The sequence below is a fragment of the Lepisma saccharinum genome, chromosome 27 (assembly GCF_977018435.1).
Source record: "Lepisma saccharinum chromosome 27, izLepSacc3.1, whole genome shotgun sequence".
Classification (NCBI taxonomy): Eukaryota; Metazoa; Arthropoda; class Insecta; order Zygentoma; family Lepismatidae; genus Lepisma; species Lepisma saccharinum.
The window spans coordinates 52,454,528-52,474,487 of NC_139255.1; the positions used below are offsets into that span (position 1 = coordinate 52,454,528).

Genomic DNA, 19,960 nt, shown 5'->3' on the forward strand with positions numbered 1-19,960 from the left:
ATGGTTGTGTTTTGCCATCTCTTGAATGTGTGTTTCACCTCTCGCTCCTTACCCCCGAGCTATCAGATGGAAGCGAGTGGTCTTTGTCATGAGGATGAATGGTGATCGAGCTATGCCACCCATCGGGACAACTAAACGTCCCTGGTTCGATCCCCGTTCATAGAAGAACGTTACGGTATATGACGACTATGCATTGTCACCTTGTGCGAGGGACATTCCGAAAGTAAGTTTCATCATTTTTTTCACAGGGAAGCTGTATTACAAAGTGACAATACACATTGCCATAACAAAAGACAATCTTTCCTGAATTGACGATGGGGGGAGCGACAGCAGAGGAGCGATGGCGCATGCGCAGAGTGCCGAAGAATAGAGATAAGCAGCAGACTGACGTGCCCGAGCTCATTAGAGTGCAAACCAGTATGGCCGAAAGACGTGTAATGGAAACGTGGTCACAAATGGAAGTGTGTGCTGTCGTGTCCTATGAATGGGCACATGGGATTAGTGTTTAAGATATTCATCGATGCCTACAGAGTGTCTATGGAGACGACGTTGAGTGGTTTTGTTCTTGGACGACAATGCAAGACCCCACACAGCAAGGGTCACTGCAGAACAAATTCGTCGTCTGGGATGGGAGAGATTGAATCATCCGGCCTACAGCCCCGATCTTCCGATCTTGCCCCATCAGATTTCCACCTTTTTTCTGCGTTGACGTCATATGACAATAAAAATAATACATTGTCATAACAACATTTCAAAATGGTTAGGCTAAGTAAAGTTCCACATTTGTGCAATATTTATAATAATTTAGTCATAACAGTTATTTTTGACTGGCAATATGAAAAATAAATATCTTCAATCATATGTGTTCTTTCAGACAAGAAAGATATGATAAATTCAAATTTATAATTAAATTTATTGAAATTGTGTACATTTGCATTGGCATCAAGGTTTATATACAAAGGTCAACTCTTTAAAATTGTTCAATGTATAATATGATGTCATACTTGGTATTTTGTATCAACATTCAAAAAATGGTAATTGTAATCACTAGCTAAGTATATTGTGATATACATAGTAAAATAGCTGTAACAGAGCAAATATGTACGTTTACTACACAAACATTCAAGCTGTTAAGCACTTATGGACAAAAATATAAAACAAAAACAATTGAAGATGACACATACTAAAAAATCTGGCTGGAACTAGTTGCTCTAATACTAGTTATCTGTGACTTTAGAGGAATCTCATCAAGGTACCTTTATAAGGTATGCCTTTCCCGAGGTTCCGAGATTTTCTCCCATGATTCTGTGCGCGCTATGACGTCATTAAGCGGACAGAATGGAATTTACTTCGTTATCGTATACGGAAGCTTGAGATAAATGGGTCGATTATTTACTTATACACACTTTTTCTTGAATGCCGGTAGAATGAGAACAAATCAACATGTTTGTGCTCCTGCCACGTGCAATAATAATAGAAGAAAATCGCCTGGAATAAAGTGATCATCGCTTCCCAAAAAGTTGCTGCAGCAGGATTGATTCAATTTGTTCCTCCAAATTTCGGACTTACTCAGTGGTGCAACCACAGGGGAGGGCAGGGGCATTGTCCCCCAACCTTCGACGGAAGTCAATTCTAGGGGGGGGGCAAACATTGATGGCCAAAGGCACCTGCAGGGGGCACAGAGGAGAAATTGCCCCCTTCTATTTCAAATTTTATACAAATAAAAATACATTTCCTAAAATTTTCTTGCTCGCTTTGCTTGCAGTGCCAGCTTTTCTCAGTCTCGTCAAGTTCAGAGACGTAGCTAGGGGGCGTCGGGAGTCGGTCATGGGCGCCAAATAATCTAATTTTTAAAAAATGTGAAAGAGAGAATGCCTTGGCGCCATGTGCTATTATTTGTTCCTTATTAAATCAATATTGTTTTAAATTGCAAAAATTGGATCAAAAAATTTACTTTCTCGCTTCGCTCGCAATATAATTGTTTTTTTTTTAATGTGATGTATTTAAATAATATGTCTTGTATATGTGTAATGAAAAACTTTGAATACGTACATAATTTAGTGTTAGCATCTTGCATATGTATTTTCTTATTTTATGTCGCTCCATGTTGCTTATGTGTAAAACATATGAAAGTTATACATGTTATATGTACCAAAAAAATATCTTCGGCACGCATTTATCATTCATTTTCTGACATTCAAAAATACAGTTTGTGTGCTTGTTTTCAATTATTAGCTAATGTAAAATTTCTGGTGTTGAAAAAATATTTCAAATCGTTTGTTCCAATTAAATGCTTTAGCACAGACATCTACCTACCTTTTGCGTAATTTATGAGGATAATAACGTCTTTGATACTACCACTACTACCACTAGTAATAATAATGACATTATTAATGTTATTATTATTACTATTATTATTATTGGTACGTTTATCCTGGTACTTTCTCCCTCCAGACAAAAATTCGTGGTTGCGCCTCTGTCCTTTTCTTCCACACTCGCCTTCCGTATCATCACGTATGCAACTTTCAAAAACCTTTACACAATCGGAACTCAGTTTCTAAGTATTGCTTCATTGAATATTGAGTGCAAGATAAGATTTATTAGCTTTGAAGTTGAAACATCGTCCGCGACAATAATACTTTGAACATCTCGTAGGTAGCGAACACTAATTAACAATTGCACTATTACTTTACTTTATGTGCGTTTGTTGAGAAATTGTGCTGAAAATATAATGTACGACTTACAGGACAGCCGTTTCTCCCCTGCACATCCTTTCAATCTTCTCGTCAATCAATGAGAAGAGCTGCCATGTAAATAATGACCAAAGAAGCTATTCTATCAGGCCCGTAGCCAGGAAGTTTTTGTAGGGGGGGGCGAAGTCAATCCTAGAGGGGACAATATTTTAATATATTGTGTCGCATTGGCACATGTTATGGTAGAGTACACAGAGGCACTTGCCCCCCTCCCCCAAAAGCTATAAGTAACAGAAAAGGGATGGTATCTTGAAACTGCAACGAACAAAAAAAAAAAAAAAAAAAAAAAACTTCGAGCAACATCAAATAGCAATATTTCGATAATGACCTTTCCAGGTTGCCAAAGAATATAAAGTTTAACATAAATAGGCTAATAGAGACTGTACCTACTTGATATTGTAATTGATTGATTTGGTGTTTAAGGTCCACTTTATGCACACTTAATAAATAAATAAATAAATTTGGACTGGACCTACAGTTTAAAGTGGGATCCGAACCATTATGTGCCTTCACCCTACTTGATATTTACAGGTCGATAATGTTAATTGATGACTAACAACAGCTTTGGGCCTCTCTGCAGAACTGATTAAGGGAGCCCTTTATAAATCATGCTTCATAATGATTCCCTCTAGTTTCCAGTACGCAAGATTTTTTACGCACAAAGGAATCTATCGAGAATCCAACAACACCATTGTGTTGTGTTGTACAAGCAAAATCGGATTAATTACATAATAATGGTTAGGATCTGCACTTTGATGAATTGTGGAAAAAATTGTAATACTTTTTTTGACCTTGCTAAAACATTAAAACATTGGGTCCCTTAGTCCACCACGGACTCTATTTCCTTCAAAGGGGAGACTCTTGTATCACTACATACAATGTTTGCCTACTGGTTACGTTAACCATTTTGCAAAATATTGTGTGAATTGTATTATATTATAGTTGAAATACATGTTTCGACACCTGACAAAAATAGGAATCCCTTGATTGACCAATGACTTCTTGGATTACAGTGTCATCATTAATATTTGATATTAAGTTTCATAGAAAGAAATTGTTTTAATAGGGCGCAAATAATTTTACGGGGGCTCCCAGGGCCGACTCCCGCCGCCCCATATAGCTATGGCTCTGAACTTGGACTATAAGAATAGGAGAAATTGTGAGCGAAGCGAGCAAGATAATTTTACGAAATGTACCTAGTATTACCATAAATACTGTCCCAAAGTTGTAAGTAAATAGACACAAAATGGTGAGAGATATTGTAATATCAGAATAACATGAGGTGCATGGATGCATTATGAACCAAAATCACAAATAATTATTCGAAATGGCCACCTTTAGCACTGACACACTTCTGAAGTCTTCGTGGCCACGCATCAATGGAATTACGCAACACATCGACTGGAAAATGAGCAACTGCCTTCAGAAGAGACCGACCGCTTTAAACTTTCAATATTGGGATGTCTCTTCTTCCAAGCCATCTCCTGAAGCTTGGACCACAATTTGTAGTCCAGAGGGTATAGGTCCGGACTTGCAGAAGGCCAATCTGAAGTAGAAATGAAGTCTGGAACATTTGCTATGAGGGCACGCTCCATTTCTGTGAAAATGGGTAAAAACATCAGCCAAAGTACCAGCAGACAGTGCTTGAGAAACTATGCAAGAATCTTACCGACACCATCTTCCATGGAGAGAATTGGAGCTTCCAGCAGGACTCAGCCCCAGCACACAAAGCACGCACCACCCAGCAGTGGTTGGAGGCGAATGTTCCTGACTTCATTTCCACGTCAGATTGGCCCTCTTCCAGTCCAGACTTAAACCCTTTGGACTACAAATTGTGGTCCAAGCTTCAGGAGATGGCTTGCAAGAAGAGACATCCCAATATTGACAGTTTAAAGCGGTCTGTTCAGAAGGCAGCTGCGGAGTTTCCACTTGATGTGTTGCGTAATTCCATTGATGAGTGGCCATGAATACTTCAGAAGTGTGTCAGTGCTAATGGTGGCCATTTCGAATAATTATTTGTGATTTTGGTTCATAATGCATCCATGCACCTCATGTTATTCTGATATTACAATATCTCTCACCATTTTGTGTCTATTTACTTACAACTTTGGGACAGTATTTATGGTAAGACTAGGTATTTTTATTTGTATAAAATTTTAAATCGAAGGGTGCAATTGCCCCTTTGTGCCCCTTGCAAGTACCCTTGGCCGTCTGGAAGAAAAATGCAAGGAACACGTCCTCCCCGATGGCGCAGTGGTAGCGTCATCGCCTTGAAATCAAGGGGTCCCGGGTTCGATACCCGGTGGAGGCACAAAGTGGTTCGGATCCCACTTTAAACTGTGGGTCCAGTCCCAATTAGCCTTACTGTGCATAAAGTAGACTTAAAAAACCAACTCAAACCAAACCTACCTGTATTATTAGTAAAACACATTTTATGTGTGTGTTGGATATGGTATGAGATTTAATTAGGAAAAGCGATGGATAATGTAATATTTATACAAAGTAAATTAATGTATTATGTCCTTACAACAAATGTAACTATTATAGAATAGGAAGCCAGTGGCGAAATTAGCCGTAAGTTTTTTTTTAATTCCTCGCAGTAGTAAATATTGTTACAAATAAAATCCAAAAAATTAGATCCTCAACTCAGGTGGATAAGAGATCAAATTATAATTCTCAGCTTGCATTTACCTCCGATTATTAGAAGTATCATTCGACCGAAAAGCAATCTCCGACTGTTGGCTGATAAATGCGACGTGCCTAAAATACAGGAAAACGTAACAGCATAATCGTTCCATTATTTTTGTTTTGTATTTGTATTGCTTTTGTTTTATTTCAAGTATAATTTACCCCTTGGCTAATCGCAAAGATGAAAATGAATGGTGAGTAGATGAAATGGATGATCACAAATCCATGTGGATCACAAACAGTACAGAGTACTACACAGATTGTTGGCCAACATGCCAGAACCTAGTAAGCCCGCAAGAATGAAGTTCCTAGGATATATTACCTGAAAGAAATATTGCTATTTGAATGTTTCCCGAAAAGACACCATTTATACAATAACCATCATCTAATTCATTCGCCGGCCCGGTTCAAGTCCCAGCATAGGCATAGGTGTTCTCTGCGAGTCAGGCACGTATCCAGGAATTCCCTTCGTGGGGGGCTGAACACCATATTTTTAAGGTGTATAGATAGAACCTCACAACTGTATGTTTAAGGCCAGTGGTGGCAATTGGGTTCAAAAGGGGAGTGAGGGTGCAAGAAAAGTTTACTTTCTCTTCCCTTGGTATACAAGGGTTAGCATAAAGAGGTCATAGTGTGAAGGCAAAAGAATGGGGAGCAACTATCCCCAAAATCGTCGCCACTGTTCAAGGCTGCCAAATTATTCAGAACGTGAAATCGGAACATTTTTTACCACTCAACTCCTCTGTTTCCATGCATTAACATTGTGTGCCGGAACCATCTCAGTATGTGTGTTTGTCCATTTCTTATCATCAGACATCAAAACATCTATGGCGTCTTCGAGTGTTTTTACGAAGCTGTTACACACGCACGGTATGGACAATCCACTCGACAACGCGAGACTCAAACTGTTGGCTGCGAACTGGACGCAGAAATTTCTCGAATATTTCTCTCTGATTCGAGCCTCAACACCACTACTGTGTCTTGTCCTCCCATGTTTACAGTTCTTATAAAAGCCGAAACCCACCAAATTATTCATATTGAGGCCTAAGCACTCGCAAGTGTTCACAATTTCTGTCACAACTTCCGCAGTCTTGTCATATATTGGCACGAAACAAAGTAAGTCTTCTCGAATACAGTTCGAAACAATTAATTCACAATGAAAACCCTTCCGATCCCAACACATCTAGTGTTTCTTCTCCCAATATGATTAAATGCTTATTCATTTATCTCCAGTGACGTGCCCAGGGGAGGGTTGGTGAGGTCATAACCCAATTTGACAAAGTATTCCTTAAAAACATGAACGTCAAAGAGAGGAAAAGATGGCAAAATGAGGACTGACCACCGAAAATAGTATGCATAACCCTCCTCTTCTAAAATTCTGGGAAAATTTGGTCCGGGCACAACTAACTCATCACTCAAAACTTTGATTTTCAGTTGATCTGTGCAGCTTATTTCTTTTTTAATTAACCGCTCCAATACCCGTTACTGCTTAAATATTCACTTTAGAGAGAGACCTTCGATCTCTTCGCCCCTCGACCCGAACTAGCACTACACTGAGGCTCCGGAAATTCCGCTGTCGTTAATGCCTTCTGCTTTGGACCCGAACTGGAACTAGTAGTAGACTTCGTTACTTTATGGTATTTAGTCCTTTTCATTTTCGAATCACTAGATCTTATAAAGCCACCAATAGACACTGACTGATCACTAATCGACTGTATGAACTATCACACTTATCTTTGAATACTCATTAAGCGATTCTGTTGTACAGATCAACCTGGAAATTGAAGCCGCGTATTTTAACCTCATTATATTCTAGAACGTTCCACAGATAAAACGATTCGTTAATGTTGCCAGTAGTTCGACTCCTTCTCTTATTCAAGAACGTTCCCTCTCGCGCTTTCCAGAGATTAAAAAATTACAATAAATCGTCCTACGTGTGGCGCTACGTTTGCAGCTTCCAAATGCTGACAAGTCTTTGCATAGTGTTGCGACAACACCGAAAGCGCAAGAAAAGTTTTAATGCAATATTATCAACAACAGGGTTATAGAACATTCTCCGTGTTGCCTTGGTAAGTATTTCTCTCCTTATATATTATCGGCACACTATTCAAGAAAACAAAAACCTAATTTTCCCGGACCCTGTGGCTGAGTGGTTAGTACATCGCGCTGCGACCCCAAGGGTCCCGGGTTCGAATCCCGCTCGGCCATGGTTGTGTGTGAATGTCAATTTATCATTTTCATAATTTCATCACTCATTCCCATCTTCGTAAATTAGCTAAGAGAAACAAAACGCGAAGTAAAATGAAATAAATCAAATAAAAAAAACTAATTTTATGTAGTGTAAACTGAAAAAATTAAGGGGGGCTCCAGCCCCCTGATCCCACCTTGGGTGCGCGCTATTAACAATAACAGGGTTATAGAACATTCTGTGTCTTGGCTAGAAAATTATTTATCTGAAATTATCATCACATTATTTAAGAAGCCATGAACCTAATTTTATGTAGCGTAATTTCCTGAAGGGGGTGCTGGAGACCCCTGATTCCCACCTTGGATACGTGCTTGACTCTATAATTATTCCTCTCCTTAAATTATCGTCACATTATTTTATTTCCGACCACAAGAAACCAAATACCTCATTTTATCTATTGTAAACAGAAAACTTTTTGGGGGGTTCGAGCCCCCTAAGCTCCCCCTTGGATACGTGCCTGCTACGAGTGTCCCTTCATCAATTTAAACTAATCATCACTCATCCTGTTCGTCGCGATTAGCCAAAAGTGGAAGAAGACGATAAATAACAAAAACAAATTTATCCTCATCGTGGGGATCAACTGGAGAATGTTAAAAGTAGCGTAAAAATATTAAAGGGAAATTCCAGGACATTCAGTAAAAAGACATATCAGAATATGCCCGGACAAGAACTTTCCTTAGAATGAGACATTTAAAATAAATGCAATAGGTTAGCTGGAAAGAAAAGCCGGCAGTGGACTACAGCCTGCAGGGACAAGATATCACGCAAAAAATAAACTATGCATTGTTTTGGAATAAATGTATTCTTCTATCGCGTATTTGATCTCTTGCTGTCAAATCAAATTAACAGCTTTGGTGTATAATATCAAAAGATGCATGAAAACACAGCGTTTCATGGGCCATCTGCTACATTCTACGCATAGCTTTCAACCGCTCGTGTCCGCTTGGTGACGTCACAAGCTCTAGCCAATAACGTGCAAGTCGCGGAGTGGCCCCCCCTGGAATCTCATAATGGATGGAAGAGAAGTAAAAATGTGGCTATTGGTGAAGGATTGATATTTGTATAAATCTTGACATTTTGAAAGATTATACTTTGCAAGTTAATCTTTAATAGTTTGTTTAAACTATATAGAGACGTTTTGTTCATAACAGAAGCTTGAAAATGCTTTTATAATGGCATAATCTTTAAAAAAGATTTGGAACTTGTGAAAAGTGCCAAGTTTAAAAATTGGAAGCAGGAAATTATTATCTGCTTGCATCTGCATTATCAATATAGTAGATGAATAATGCATTACCTCAAATGAATGAATGAATGGAGAAATAAGACAAAAGTGAGAGAAATATCTTCTGCATTTGGGATGTGAATTAACCATATGTGGAGTTTTAATAATTGAAGAATGGAAGCCATCTTGTAAACCTGGTTGAAGAAATTGACATATTGAGTATACTCAGATGTAGAACTGAGCATGTAAAAATATTAAGAAAAAGACTTACTCTACCTCACAAGGAGATAATATGGAAATGTTTTCTTCATATAAATAACATTTATATGTTATAAATGTTATTTTAAACAAATGCATAATTGATGCTCTTGTAACTTTTGTTATCTCTAGTTTTTTTTATCAATATAATAATTATAAAGGTATTTATTATTGTTTGAACATAAACACTATTCATCAGCATATGTAATTGAAATTTCCTTTTCAATATAGCACCATAGCTACCTATTGTGCTGATACCGAGTTTGAATTATACTGACTAACTTGGTTAAAGTCACCACTATCGAGACGTTACTTCGGAAGCAACGAAGAGGTGCAACAGGCTGTGAAGAACTTCCTTAAATCGCTGGGCACCGATATTTACCAGGAGGGTTTCTTCAAATTGATTTAACGGTACGACAAATGTATCAATGTCTGTGGCGACTATGTGGAAAAATAGCCAAAAGATTGTATTTTGTTTTAACATTTTATTCTTCTATTTGTAATAAAGCTTCCCTGTGAAAAAAAATGACGAAACATACTTTCTGAACGTCCCTCGTAATTACGGGGTCCTGGCACATATCGGTTCATATTCAACTGTAAACTGTAGGTCCAGTCCCTGTTATGCTGTCTGTGCATAAAGGTGGACAAAAATAGAAAAACTGAAACAATTAATGTGACTGGTTCCTTTCCTTACAGGTGTGTGGGACTGTTTGGGCTTCACTGTGACTCTGGAGCGACGCTACGCCTATTACTTGTGGCAGGTCTATTTCCCGTCTGTGATCCTAGTGCTGATCGCCGGCCTCTCCTTCTGGATAGACACGAGTGCGGTTCCCGGGAGAGTCACCCTGGGCATAACCACCCTTCTCACTCTAGCCACCCAGTTCACCAGCATCCAGAAGTCACTGCCTCCCGTGTCCTACCTGAAGGCCATCGATGTTTGGATGTTCTCATGTGTGGTGAGTCATCTAATGTTGTTCAAGCACGATCATTTAGCGTTTAGAAGTTTGAAGGAAAAAAATGGGCTGAAGCTAAAACCTTGTACAGTAAAACCTCATTAATCCGGACTAATGGGGGATAAGTTGGCCGGTTTAACGCAAGTCTGGATTAACTGAAATAACCTAAAAGAACGGTAGAAAGTTATTTATAGCAACAAAACACGTTTAATAGGGTGTATTTAAAGGGCATAGGCCTAAATACACTATATAGTACAGTACAAAGTCTGCGGGAAACAGAATTTCATCAGTGGTTGACTGCCTTTTGTTTGGGAAGTTCTCTTGTTGACTTCTAGCCACATTTAAGACCTTGCATTAACGAGGTTTTACTGTAAATTGATACATATAATTAGAGTGCAATGCTAACACACTGATATTTAACGTAGTTTCCTTGTAATCAAGGGGTCAGTGGTTCGGATCCCACTTTAAGCTGTAGGTCCAGTCCTTATTAGCCTGTATGTGCATAAAGTGGACTTTATATAACAATTCAATCAATCAACTAAGATCAATCAATATTTTGAACAATGTTTAATTGTTACAATTTACAACAATCAGTATCGGTTGAAAGTGGTATCGGCTCAGGCGTAGAAAAAATTCCATTATGTTTACAAAATACATGTCGTTTACAAAATTACACGTAATTGATTGACACACTTCCAAACACCTCAAATTCATTGGCACTCCTAGCGCCCCCTGGATAACCTAGTAGCTACTGACTAACTCTGTTGCTTTGTAATCTATGATAATACATTATTTTGTAAAATAAAATATTGCCTTTCAGCTTCGAACTGCATTAAGATAACAGGAAAATGCCATTTCGTCCCCAACACATTTACATAAATTTATAATTTCATTACATTTATATTCAATATACCTAAATGCGTAACTTGGAATTTATTTTCGTGGAGGGGACAAAGTGATCGATTCCTGTGTACACATAATTTACATATTTGCTAACTGGAATGTTCCAAAACCTGAAAAGTAAGAATATTTGACTCCCAGGAGCGGTCAGTTGCAGGGCCGGATTGGTGAACAATAAACACAACGACGTTATAGTTACGTCACAGCTCAAAGAATAATAGTAACTGTATAATAAGTAACGCTGTGTCTAGGTGTCCGAAATTGGGGCTCCAAATTTCATTATAAGATTTATTTTCAGGTTAATATAGCAAAAGAAAAATGTTCAGCTTTCGGAAAATTCTCGTCTGTTTTCATCTGGGTCTATTTCAGGAATGGGCCTAATGCTGCAGCATCAATAGCACCAACTTTAATCCGGACCTGGTCAGTTGGTAAGTCAAGAGGCTCGGTCGCCCTATCCCCAGTTAAGTTACGCCATGTACTTGCATAACAATTAGTGGCGGCTATTACGGGGAGGGCAGTTGCTGCCCACTATTTACCAACTTTTGTCCCTGCACTGTAACATGTTAATACAAGGCCTTGTCTACCAAGTGGAAGTTAACTTTCCTCCGCCCCCAGTTTTAGCACCCGATCTCCGCTACTGATAGCAATTTATGGAAAACTATAACTAAACACATGGCCGTGAAATTAGGCGGGTGGCAGAAGTTCGCGATGTTGCCACGTCGTAACACAACCCTGCGCATTCGGAGGTTTAAGAGCAGTCCGACGTGTAGACATGGACCCTATTTCTGGGGCCTGTAAGGAACTTTCAATTCACACGATCACCAGCTCTGTATCGAAACGGACTCGAAAGTGTCCCGGAGAAAGGTCGGTCTGATGGTCGAACTAGGCAATGCAGCCCGGTTGACGTTGCCACACAGTGCGCGGGAACCAGCTACTTTGTCCTGCTCTCGCTTTGCTTTTCCCACATGTGGCACCAGCGCAATGGAGTCCATTAGTGGTGACGTCACAATCAGACGACAAGCTGGAACTGAGTCTACACAACGAGAGAACATGTTTTCTCCGTATCCAATTCAATGCTATTTTACTTCAGAAGGGGTAGCTTTAATTATTGTGACAGCAGTTATGAAACAAAATTATGATGCGTATCGTACATCAGTGTAAAGATGAGGTTTCGGAGAATACGACTATATATCACACATACCTTAGAGGAGATAAGGTAAAGAATAACCGGAGTAAGAAAATCATGCATTTTCAAAACATTCCACTTCCGAGCACAGCCGAAGCCGTCCCGAACCTCACCCGATCTCAAGTCGGCCACGCTGCCGCTATGGATGATGGGAAACCAGCAGCCTCAGGCGATTGAACCGACGACGCCCATTGGCTGAGATTTCTTTTGGAGCATTCGCTTCACTCTATTTCCTACTCCATTATTCTTTACATTCTCATCTGTAAGGTGTATGTTTGTATATAGACGTATTCCCCGAAATCTCATCTTTACATTGATATACGATGCACATTACAATTTTGTTTCTTAACTGCTGTTACAATAATTAAAGCTACCCCTTCCGAAGGAAAATAGCATTGAATTGGATACGAAGAAAACACGATCTCTCGTTGTGTAGACTCAGTCCCAGCGCGTCGTCTGCTGTGACGTCACACTATTGGACTCCATTCTGCCCAGGCGTCTATTTTCATGGCCGTGTGTTTAGTTGTTTATGTCGTATTAAATTGTTGAAAAATTACATTATTTCTCTATACTTACGTTTATTACGATAGTAATTAATATATTTCAGGTGTTCGTCTTCTTCAGTCTAGTGGAATTCGTAGTAGCCATGGCTTGGGAAACTGGCAGCTTCCTTAATATTTTTGCTTGTGGATGTCGCCGCAGAACAAAAGTAAGTTCTTATTTCTAAAAATCGAATCACTCCTCTCAGTACTCAAAATGATTAGAAAGAAACAAATACAGTAAACCCTCGTTAACACGAATCCCAAGGGACAGAAAAATCAAGAGTTGGTGTTAAAACAAATCGTGCTAATCGGGGATTTTCAGGGTTTTTTTGCAGATCTATGCCTGTCTGCTTCCTCTTGGCCATGACTCCCGTCTTACTGCTTGCAACTTGATGTTAGAGGGAGATTATTTCCTTAACATCTTTGGCAGTTATGCATTGGAAGCTTCGGAACGAGTCACAACTCTCGAAGCAGCCAATTAACCAAGCGAACCGCTGACGTCATCACAACCCAGAACCTATCGCTAAGACCCTTACTCAGGTTCTATACGCCCACTAGGCTCTCTAGACAGACTCGCGCAGTCCGCTGGAGATGTTCCGAAAGTAATTCGACTCTACTCGTACTGGCTATGTTTTAAAGAATAGAAAAACACATTTGAACACATTGTTGATCTGAATCTGTTTCTTACAATACTGTATAAGTTGATTGTTGACAAGATGATAGAGATTGTTACATATCTAGCAGAAGAACGACAGAGGAACAACAGAAAAAAATTATGAGAAACTTTGAAACTTCGTGTTAAATGAGATCTAATGACGCAACGGACTTAAAAACAGTTCGTAATTCGTGGTAACGGAAATTCACGTTTACCGATGAAACTTTCTATAAGATATAATACATCCCTGCCGGGACCAACATTTTGTTTATGTTAACCGAGTATTCGTCTTAAGCGGGTTTTGTGTTAACGAGAGTTTACTGTACTTTACAACTGTTTACAAACCTTTGGTCATCAAGGTGATCCATATTTTAGACATTCTAAACACAGATATTAAATGCTACTGCGAGGATATGTAGGTTTCATTTAATGTACCATTTGCTTTAATTTACTTTTCTTTTCTGCCACTTTGGTTTATCACGAATAAACGAGAAATAATAAAAATGGTCAATTATTATTATTATTATTATTGCGCCAAACGCAGTTAAGTTGAGATTACAGTACTTCGATATCAAAAACATAATCTGAAATTAGTAAAATAATTTGTTAATTTTTATTGGTGTGACAAATATAAATGTAAAAAAATGATTAGATTTGCTAGCTTGGATTATCAGGGAATTGTGTGCACTGGGGTGCATAATCATTCCTCGGCAAATTGTCCATGACTACTGTCATTATTTTATCACATGCATATTGTTTGTTTTTAATAATTGTATTTATATGTATGATGGTACAGAAGTTGTCAGTAGCGTGTTTGAAGTCTTTTAATTTTTGAAGCTCTCATTGGGTAAAACAAAGAGAAGAAAACATGGAGATGGACAATTTGTTTAGTAATACTTATGCATACCACTGTGCATTCCTCCAATTGTATGGTAATTCTGACACGAATATGTTTGGTCATTACATAATAGTGGCAATTAAAATTCTAGGCAGATTGTTTTAGATAATATTTGTACAGTTATGGACACTTCTGGATTGTAAAGACTCAATTGAACGTTAATGGGATTATTACAACCCAGAAGTGTCCGTGACTGTACATGTTAAGCTTGAAATCGATCTAAAAGTAATGTTCAATAATCATTGTAAAATTTCTGACTTAATTTGAAACTTTACAAAATAGTGAGATTTATGAAGACACTAATTAGCTACCTTAAACTAGCAAAGTATTGTTTTTTATTAAGTATTCATGATGTTGTTTTCATTTTAGATTAAGCAATTTCCCCAAAATTCAAGAACTATTCCAACGTTGGTGATTGGTAGACGCTTGACTGCTGGTCAATTGCAAGGACTACGAATTTTCGATCACGAATGGTCAGAAAACAAAATCAAAAAGAAGGAAAACATGGTGGACAAGCGTTCTCGAGTACTATACCTTGGCGCATTCACCATTTTCAACATTGTTTACTGGGTCGTGTACTTGTAATCAGCGGCGTAGTGTCCACGTAAGGCTTGTAAGTCCACCTTACAAGTTGAAATTTTTGAAGAAAACGTATTTCATTCCCGTATTTATCTCTTCAACACAGATAGCAATATCAGATTGCAAGTAGAACTTTTAACGAAACAATTGAGGACTTGTTTTGATTCGAGTTGTTTCTCTGTAAGGCTTCTTCAGAGGACTTACGTGTAGGTGAATGGAAGAAATGATTTGGACTCGCCCATGGCGGGTGTGTTTGCTTACGTAGTATCTTCTCAACCAATGACAGGGCACCCCGATTCTGGGACGGATGTAAGGCGCATTACGAGTGGGTGCTAACTGGCGAGAATTTCTGTCTCCAGGCAGGCGAAGCTTACGCTGGCATGGTTGCCGCTGCGTATGACTCATATGCTTGCCACGGTCGGAAGAGAACAAAGAAATTCGACTCCCGAGTTGTTTCAACAATGCTTTACGGGAGGTGTAACAAAACGGGTGTCATTTTTAATGTCTAAACTAACTATTAAGTTCACAAACGAGATGGTTTAATGTTGGATATTACCTCCATTAGAAGCAGCGAAGTTAACGATAAAAGAGTAATGTCTGGCAATCCTAGATCTGGCAGCGCCCGCAAAGTTTGGCGCGTGCAAAATATGTACTTAGCTTTATGATTTACAGATATTTTTTTTGAGCTTTTCCTTTCACTAAGTTGTTTGATATGCTTTTCAAAATTTGCGCAAATATCGTAACCATGATAATAAGTATTATTCTCGAATCCATTTACTTGCATTTGCAAATTGTATTCTACGCATTTCCCACAAATGCCTTTTTTAGTGAAAGATAAAGAATGAAAATATGACATGACCTTTCCAGAAGAAGAGTTTGTGTCCTTAACTAAGCTGTACGCAAACTTTTTCAATTGCTACCAGTTGAAAGTTGAGCTACAGGTAATTTAATCTGAAGCCGAATATCGAGTAAAGAGTGTGTTTGAACTTCATGAGTACCTGCGTACTACCCATTTGAATGAAGCTGTTGAACAAGTGTACAAACTAACAGAATTGTTCCTCACTGTTCCTGTCTCAAGCTCGTCGGTGGAAAGTTCGTTTTCTGCACTGAAGAGGATTCATACATTTCAACGCAGCACAAGATTCAGGCAAGGAAATCTGACTTGGGACTGATATCCATTGAAAAGGAGCTGCCAAAGACATTGACCAGAAACTCCCGATTCTACGACGACGTGATTGAGGTGTTCAGACTAAAGGATCGTCGGATCGAGTTATAGTATAAATGAGAATTTTCATTAAGTAATATGCTATTATTGTTAACATAGAGTGTGTGCATTTTGTGTTTGAAATTGAGTGTGCCCATACATGACTTAGATTCAAATAGATTCTATTTAGTTAAAATGTTTTTAGGTTTTCTTTATCCAATATTCAGGTCAGGTTTATCTAAGGAGGCCTTACACCTTTCACAGAATTACGCTACGCCACTGCTTGTAATACAAATCAAATATTTGAAGTGAAATATGAATCAAACTTTATGCGAAGAATCTGAAAATAATCACGAGCGAATCAGAGTTATATTTTATATTGTGTTATATAAAGTTCAAAATTAACATAGGTAAAGTGGGATGCATGAGTATTACCGTGCAAATTGTTCATGACTATTTTTATAATTTTTTCTCTTACATCCTACGTGTTTTTTTAAGAAATGGATTTGTATGTATGCTGGTGCAGAAGTTGTCAACAGCTTGTTTTGAGATTTCTTTTAGTTCTTGAAGCTCTTATTGGGTCAAACAAAGTGCACGAACATAGTGATGGATAATTTGCACGGTAATACTCATGGATCCTACTGTGCACCCTTTACATAACGAGTAATATGATTTCGATCTGGTATTGTTGTTGCTGTGGCCGGAATATTGCAAATTCTATACAAATACAACAAAAATAACAAAATACCAGAAAAATCTGATTTTATTTTCTTCAATATTTTTTTCATTCTTTATTATAACTGGCCCATCTTACGCCGGAATAAAATACTTCCACGCAACAATGGTTATCATTGGAATAAGACATGGAAGTGTTAATCTAATAAATAATGTTTACAGTAACTAAATTTTAACATATGGAATAGTTTTTGTTTGGAAATCATTCAAGTGTTATCAAGAATATAATTTATTGTGAATGTTACGGCGACAATTGGAACTTTTTTAACTACAAATGAATACATATTAGGAAATCACTAGTGTCAATAACATGTCTGAAGGTGTGATTTATGGTGCTTATATTCTCCAAGTTCCGTGTTGCAAATTTTAAGTTGACGTCTACAAAAATAACATAGAGAACAGAAAAAAATCTATAGGTTTTAGATGTAGAAGGCTGTTGTAAACGAAGTTAGTTATCCAGCTCAAAGTGATCTTGTTTAAGAAATATATATATATTTTACTTCTGACGTTATGAAATGAGCAATTGTGAATTCTTTAGAACAAAATATTCACTATGTTCTTAAGAAATCTGAAATATTCGCCTTTATACATTGCGTTTCGTGTTCGCTTAAAACGTGTTTGTGACTACCCAAGAAAGCAACACCCTTCACACTTCTCCTCTGACTCCTTAAAAGAAAACAATTTCTGGATATTTCCCCTCTGCCTCCTCGTGTCCGACGCCCTTAGTTGCGCCATCTTACGTTTCCTCCCTTCAAGGAAGGTACACACACCAGTACACCACATTGAAAATCAGGAACAGTAGGAAGAAGACACACTTGGCAATTTTGTCCACGACATTCTCGTGATTAGTTTGGATTTCCACCGCTGGAAAAGTTGGTGTCTCGACGTGTGTAGCTTGTTCGCTACGTTTACCCAGCGTTCCAACGGCTGACAGTGGACGAATTATCGATGGTCTCCATAATCCTTTACTATCTGCGTCAGGAGTCGGGAACACCCTTCTTACGTTGCGAGGCACCTGCGATAAAGATAAAATATGTGTCATTATTGTTTATATGCATAATCATGGTTTGAATAATCAGGCGTGTTCTATAATTCTGTTGAAACTTTTCAAAAACGTGCATAATCACCTCAAAGATACTTCGTTCATGTCAACCAATTCTCTTTCACTACCAGTGATTGAGCCCGCCTGTATGTATATATATATTTTACTTCTGACGTTATGAAATGAGCAATTGTGAATTCTTTAGAACAAAATATTCACTATGTTCTTAAGAAATCTGAAATATACGCCTTTATACATTGCGTTTCGTGTTCGCTTAAAACGTGTTTGTGACTACCCAAGAAAGCAACACCCTTCACACTTCTCCTCTGACTCCTTAAAAGAAAACAATTTCTGGATATTTCCCCTCTGCCTCCTCGTGTCCGACGCCCTTAGTTGCCTGCATCTTACGTTTCCTCCCTTCAAGGAAGGTACACACACCAGTACACCACATTGAAAATCAGGAACAGTAGGAAGAAGACACACTTGGCAATTTTGTCCACGACATTCTCGTGATTAGTTTGGATTTCCACCGCTGGAAAAGTTGGTGTCTCGACGTGTGTAGCTTGTTCGCTACGTTTACCCAGCGTTCCAACGGCTGACAGTGGACGAATTATCGATGGTCTCCATAATCCTTTACTATCTGCGTCAGGAGTCGGGAACACCCTTCTTACGTTGCGAGGCACCTGCGATAAAGATAAAATATGTGTCATTATTGTTTATATGCATAATCATGGTTTGAATAATCAGGCGTGTTCTATAATTCTGTTGAAACTTTTCAAAAACGTGCATAATCACCTCAAAGATACTTCGTTCATGTCAACCAATTTTCTTTCACTACCAGTGATTGAGCCCGCCTGTATGTATCCACCTTGTGCCTGTGCATGCTGAATCTTGTCTCTCGCGAGAGTTGAGTTTTCATGGTGGTATCGTTTGGATTCTGTGTGAATAGCGTGTTGAATTGTTTGTTTTTCTAGTTTGAGATCTAATTAATTGAATTTTGATTTGAGAATAATAGTTCTAGAGTTACAAGATTAAATCTCTCTATACATTTTACATTTGATATGTGAAAGAGAAAAGCGAAATAAAAACGCTTGTGATTTCCCAAGATGGCTCAGGATGTGAAGATTAATGAAGAAAATTTAAAGCAAGCAATCCAGAGTGATATGAATGTGATTGTACCTGAACAGTTAGCGGAAATGGAAGTTAGTGATAAGACTTCTTTCAAAAGAGGTCGATCTAATGAAGAATGCACGGAACCTGAAGTGGAGAAAAACCCCAAAAATCCGAAAGTAAGTGCAAGTACAAAGGTTGGTGTTGCTAAATATAAAAATGAGGCATATGATATGTCTTTATATTATGAGGGACATCAAGGCCCATATATCGTGTTGGTGGACAGTACATTACCTGGATCACAGAGCCTGAATACGGTAAAATTAGGTTATAATTTGTGTAAGGAGAAGGTTGATGTTGAATTCGTTAAACAAAGTGGTTTGAAACAGGCAAAATTGTCATTTCGCACAGCATATGATGCAAATAAATTTGCTAAAAATGAATTCATCAAGGAAAAATACCATTTAGAAGCCAGAATTCCTAAAGGTCTATTAGTGAGAGAAGGATTAATATATGGTGTACCTACCGACATCCCAGTAGACGAGATAATCGAAGACATTAGAGCTGAAGTTCCAATAATAGATGTAATAAGGATGAAGAAAACTTTTTTCAATGAGGATGGGGAAGTAAGACAAGAACCTACTAAACTCATTAGTGTAACATTCCAATCTCAACAGTTACCAAAGAAGTGAAGTTGTGGAGACAAATATTTGAAGTGAAGCCAAAAGTAAGATCTGTGATTTTATGCAAGAAATGTTTCCGTTTCTCACACTCACAAACACAGTGTAAATCCTCTCCCGTGTGTTATAGATGCGGTCAAGCGGAACATGGAATCTGCAATGCCAGTCCTAAATGTATTAATTGCAAGGGAAACCACTTATCTACCGATAAGTCTTGTGTAAGATGGGAGCAAGAGAGAGAAATACAAAGGCTGATTGCTTATAACAACATCTCCTATCAAGATGCAAAGAAACAAGTACTTTTTGG

General features: G+C 38.3%; 2 protein-coding genes across 2 annotated transcripts in view; one reads left to right on the top strand and one right to left on the bottom strand.

Moving 5' to 3' along the window:
• The window catches only part of LOC145980251 (glycine receptor subunit alpha-2-like), a 44,790-nt gene extending 29,902 nt beyond the window's left edge, over positions 1 to 14,888 (top strand). Inside the window, exons 6-8 of the mRNA XM_083113261.1 lie at positions 9,866 to 10,125; positions 12,816 to 12,917; positions 14,673 to 14,888. Of these exons, the coding sequence (XP_082969387.1) occupies positions 9,866 to 10,125; positions 12,816 to 12,917; positions 14,673 to 14,888 (578 nt within the window). The remainder of the gene's footprint in view (positions 1 to 9,865; positions 10,126 to 12,815; positions 12,918 to 14,672) is intronic.
• A 3,394-nt stretch (positions 14,889 to 18,282) lies between these two features.
• The window catches only part of LOC145980252 (glycine receptor subunit alphaZ1-like), a 57,611-nt gene continuing 55,933 nt past the window's right edge, over positions 18,283 to 19,960 (bottom strand). Inside the window, exon 10 of the mRNA XM_083113262.1 lies at positions 18,283 to 18,546. Within this exon, the coding sequence (XP_082969388.1) occupies positions 18,283 to 18,546 (264 nt within the window). The remainder of the gene's footprint in view (positions 18,547 to 19,960) is intronic.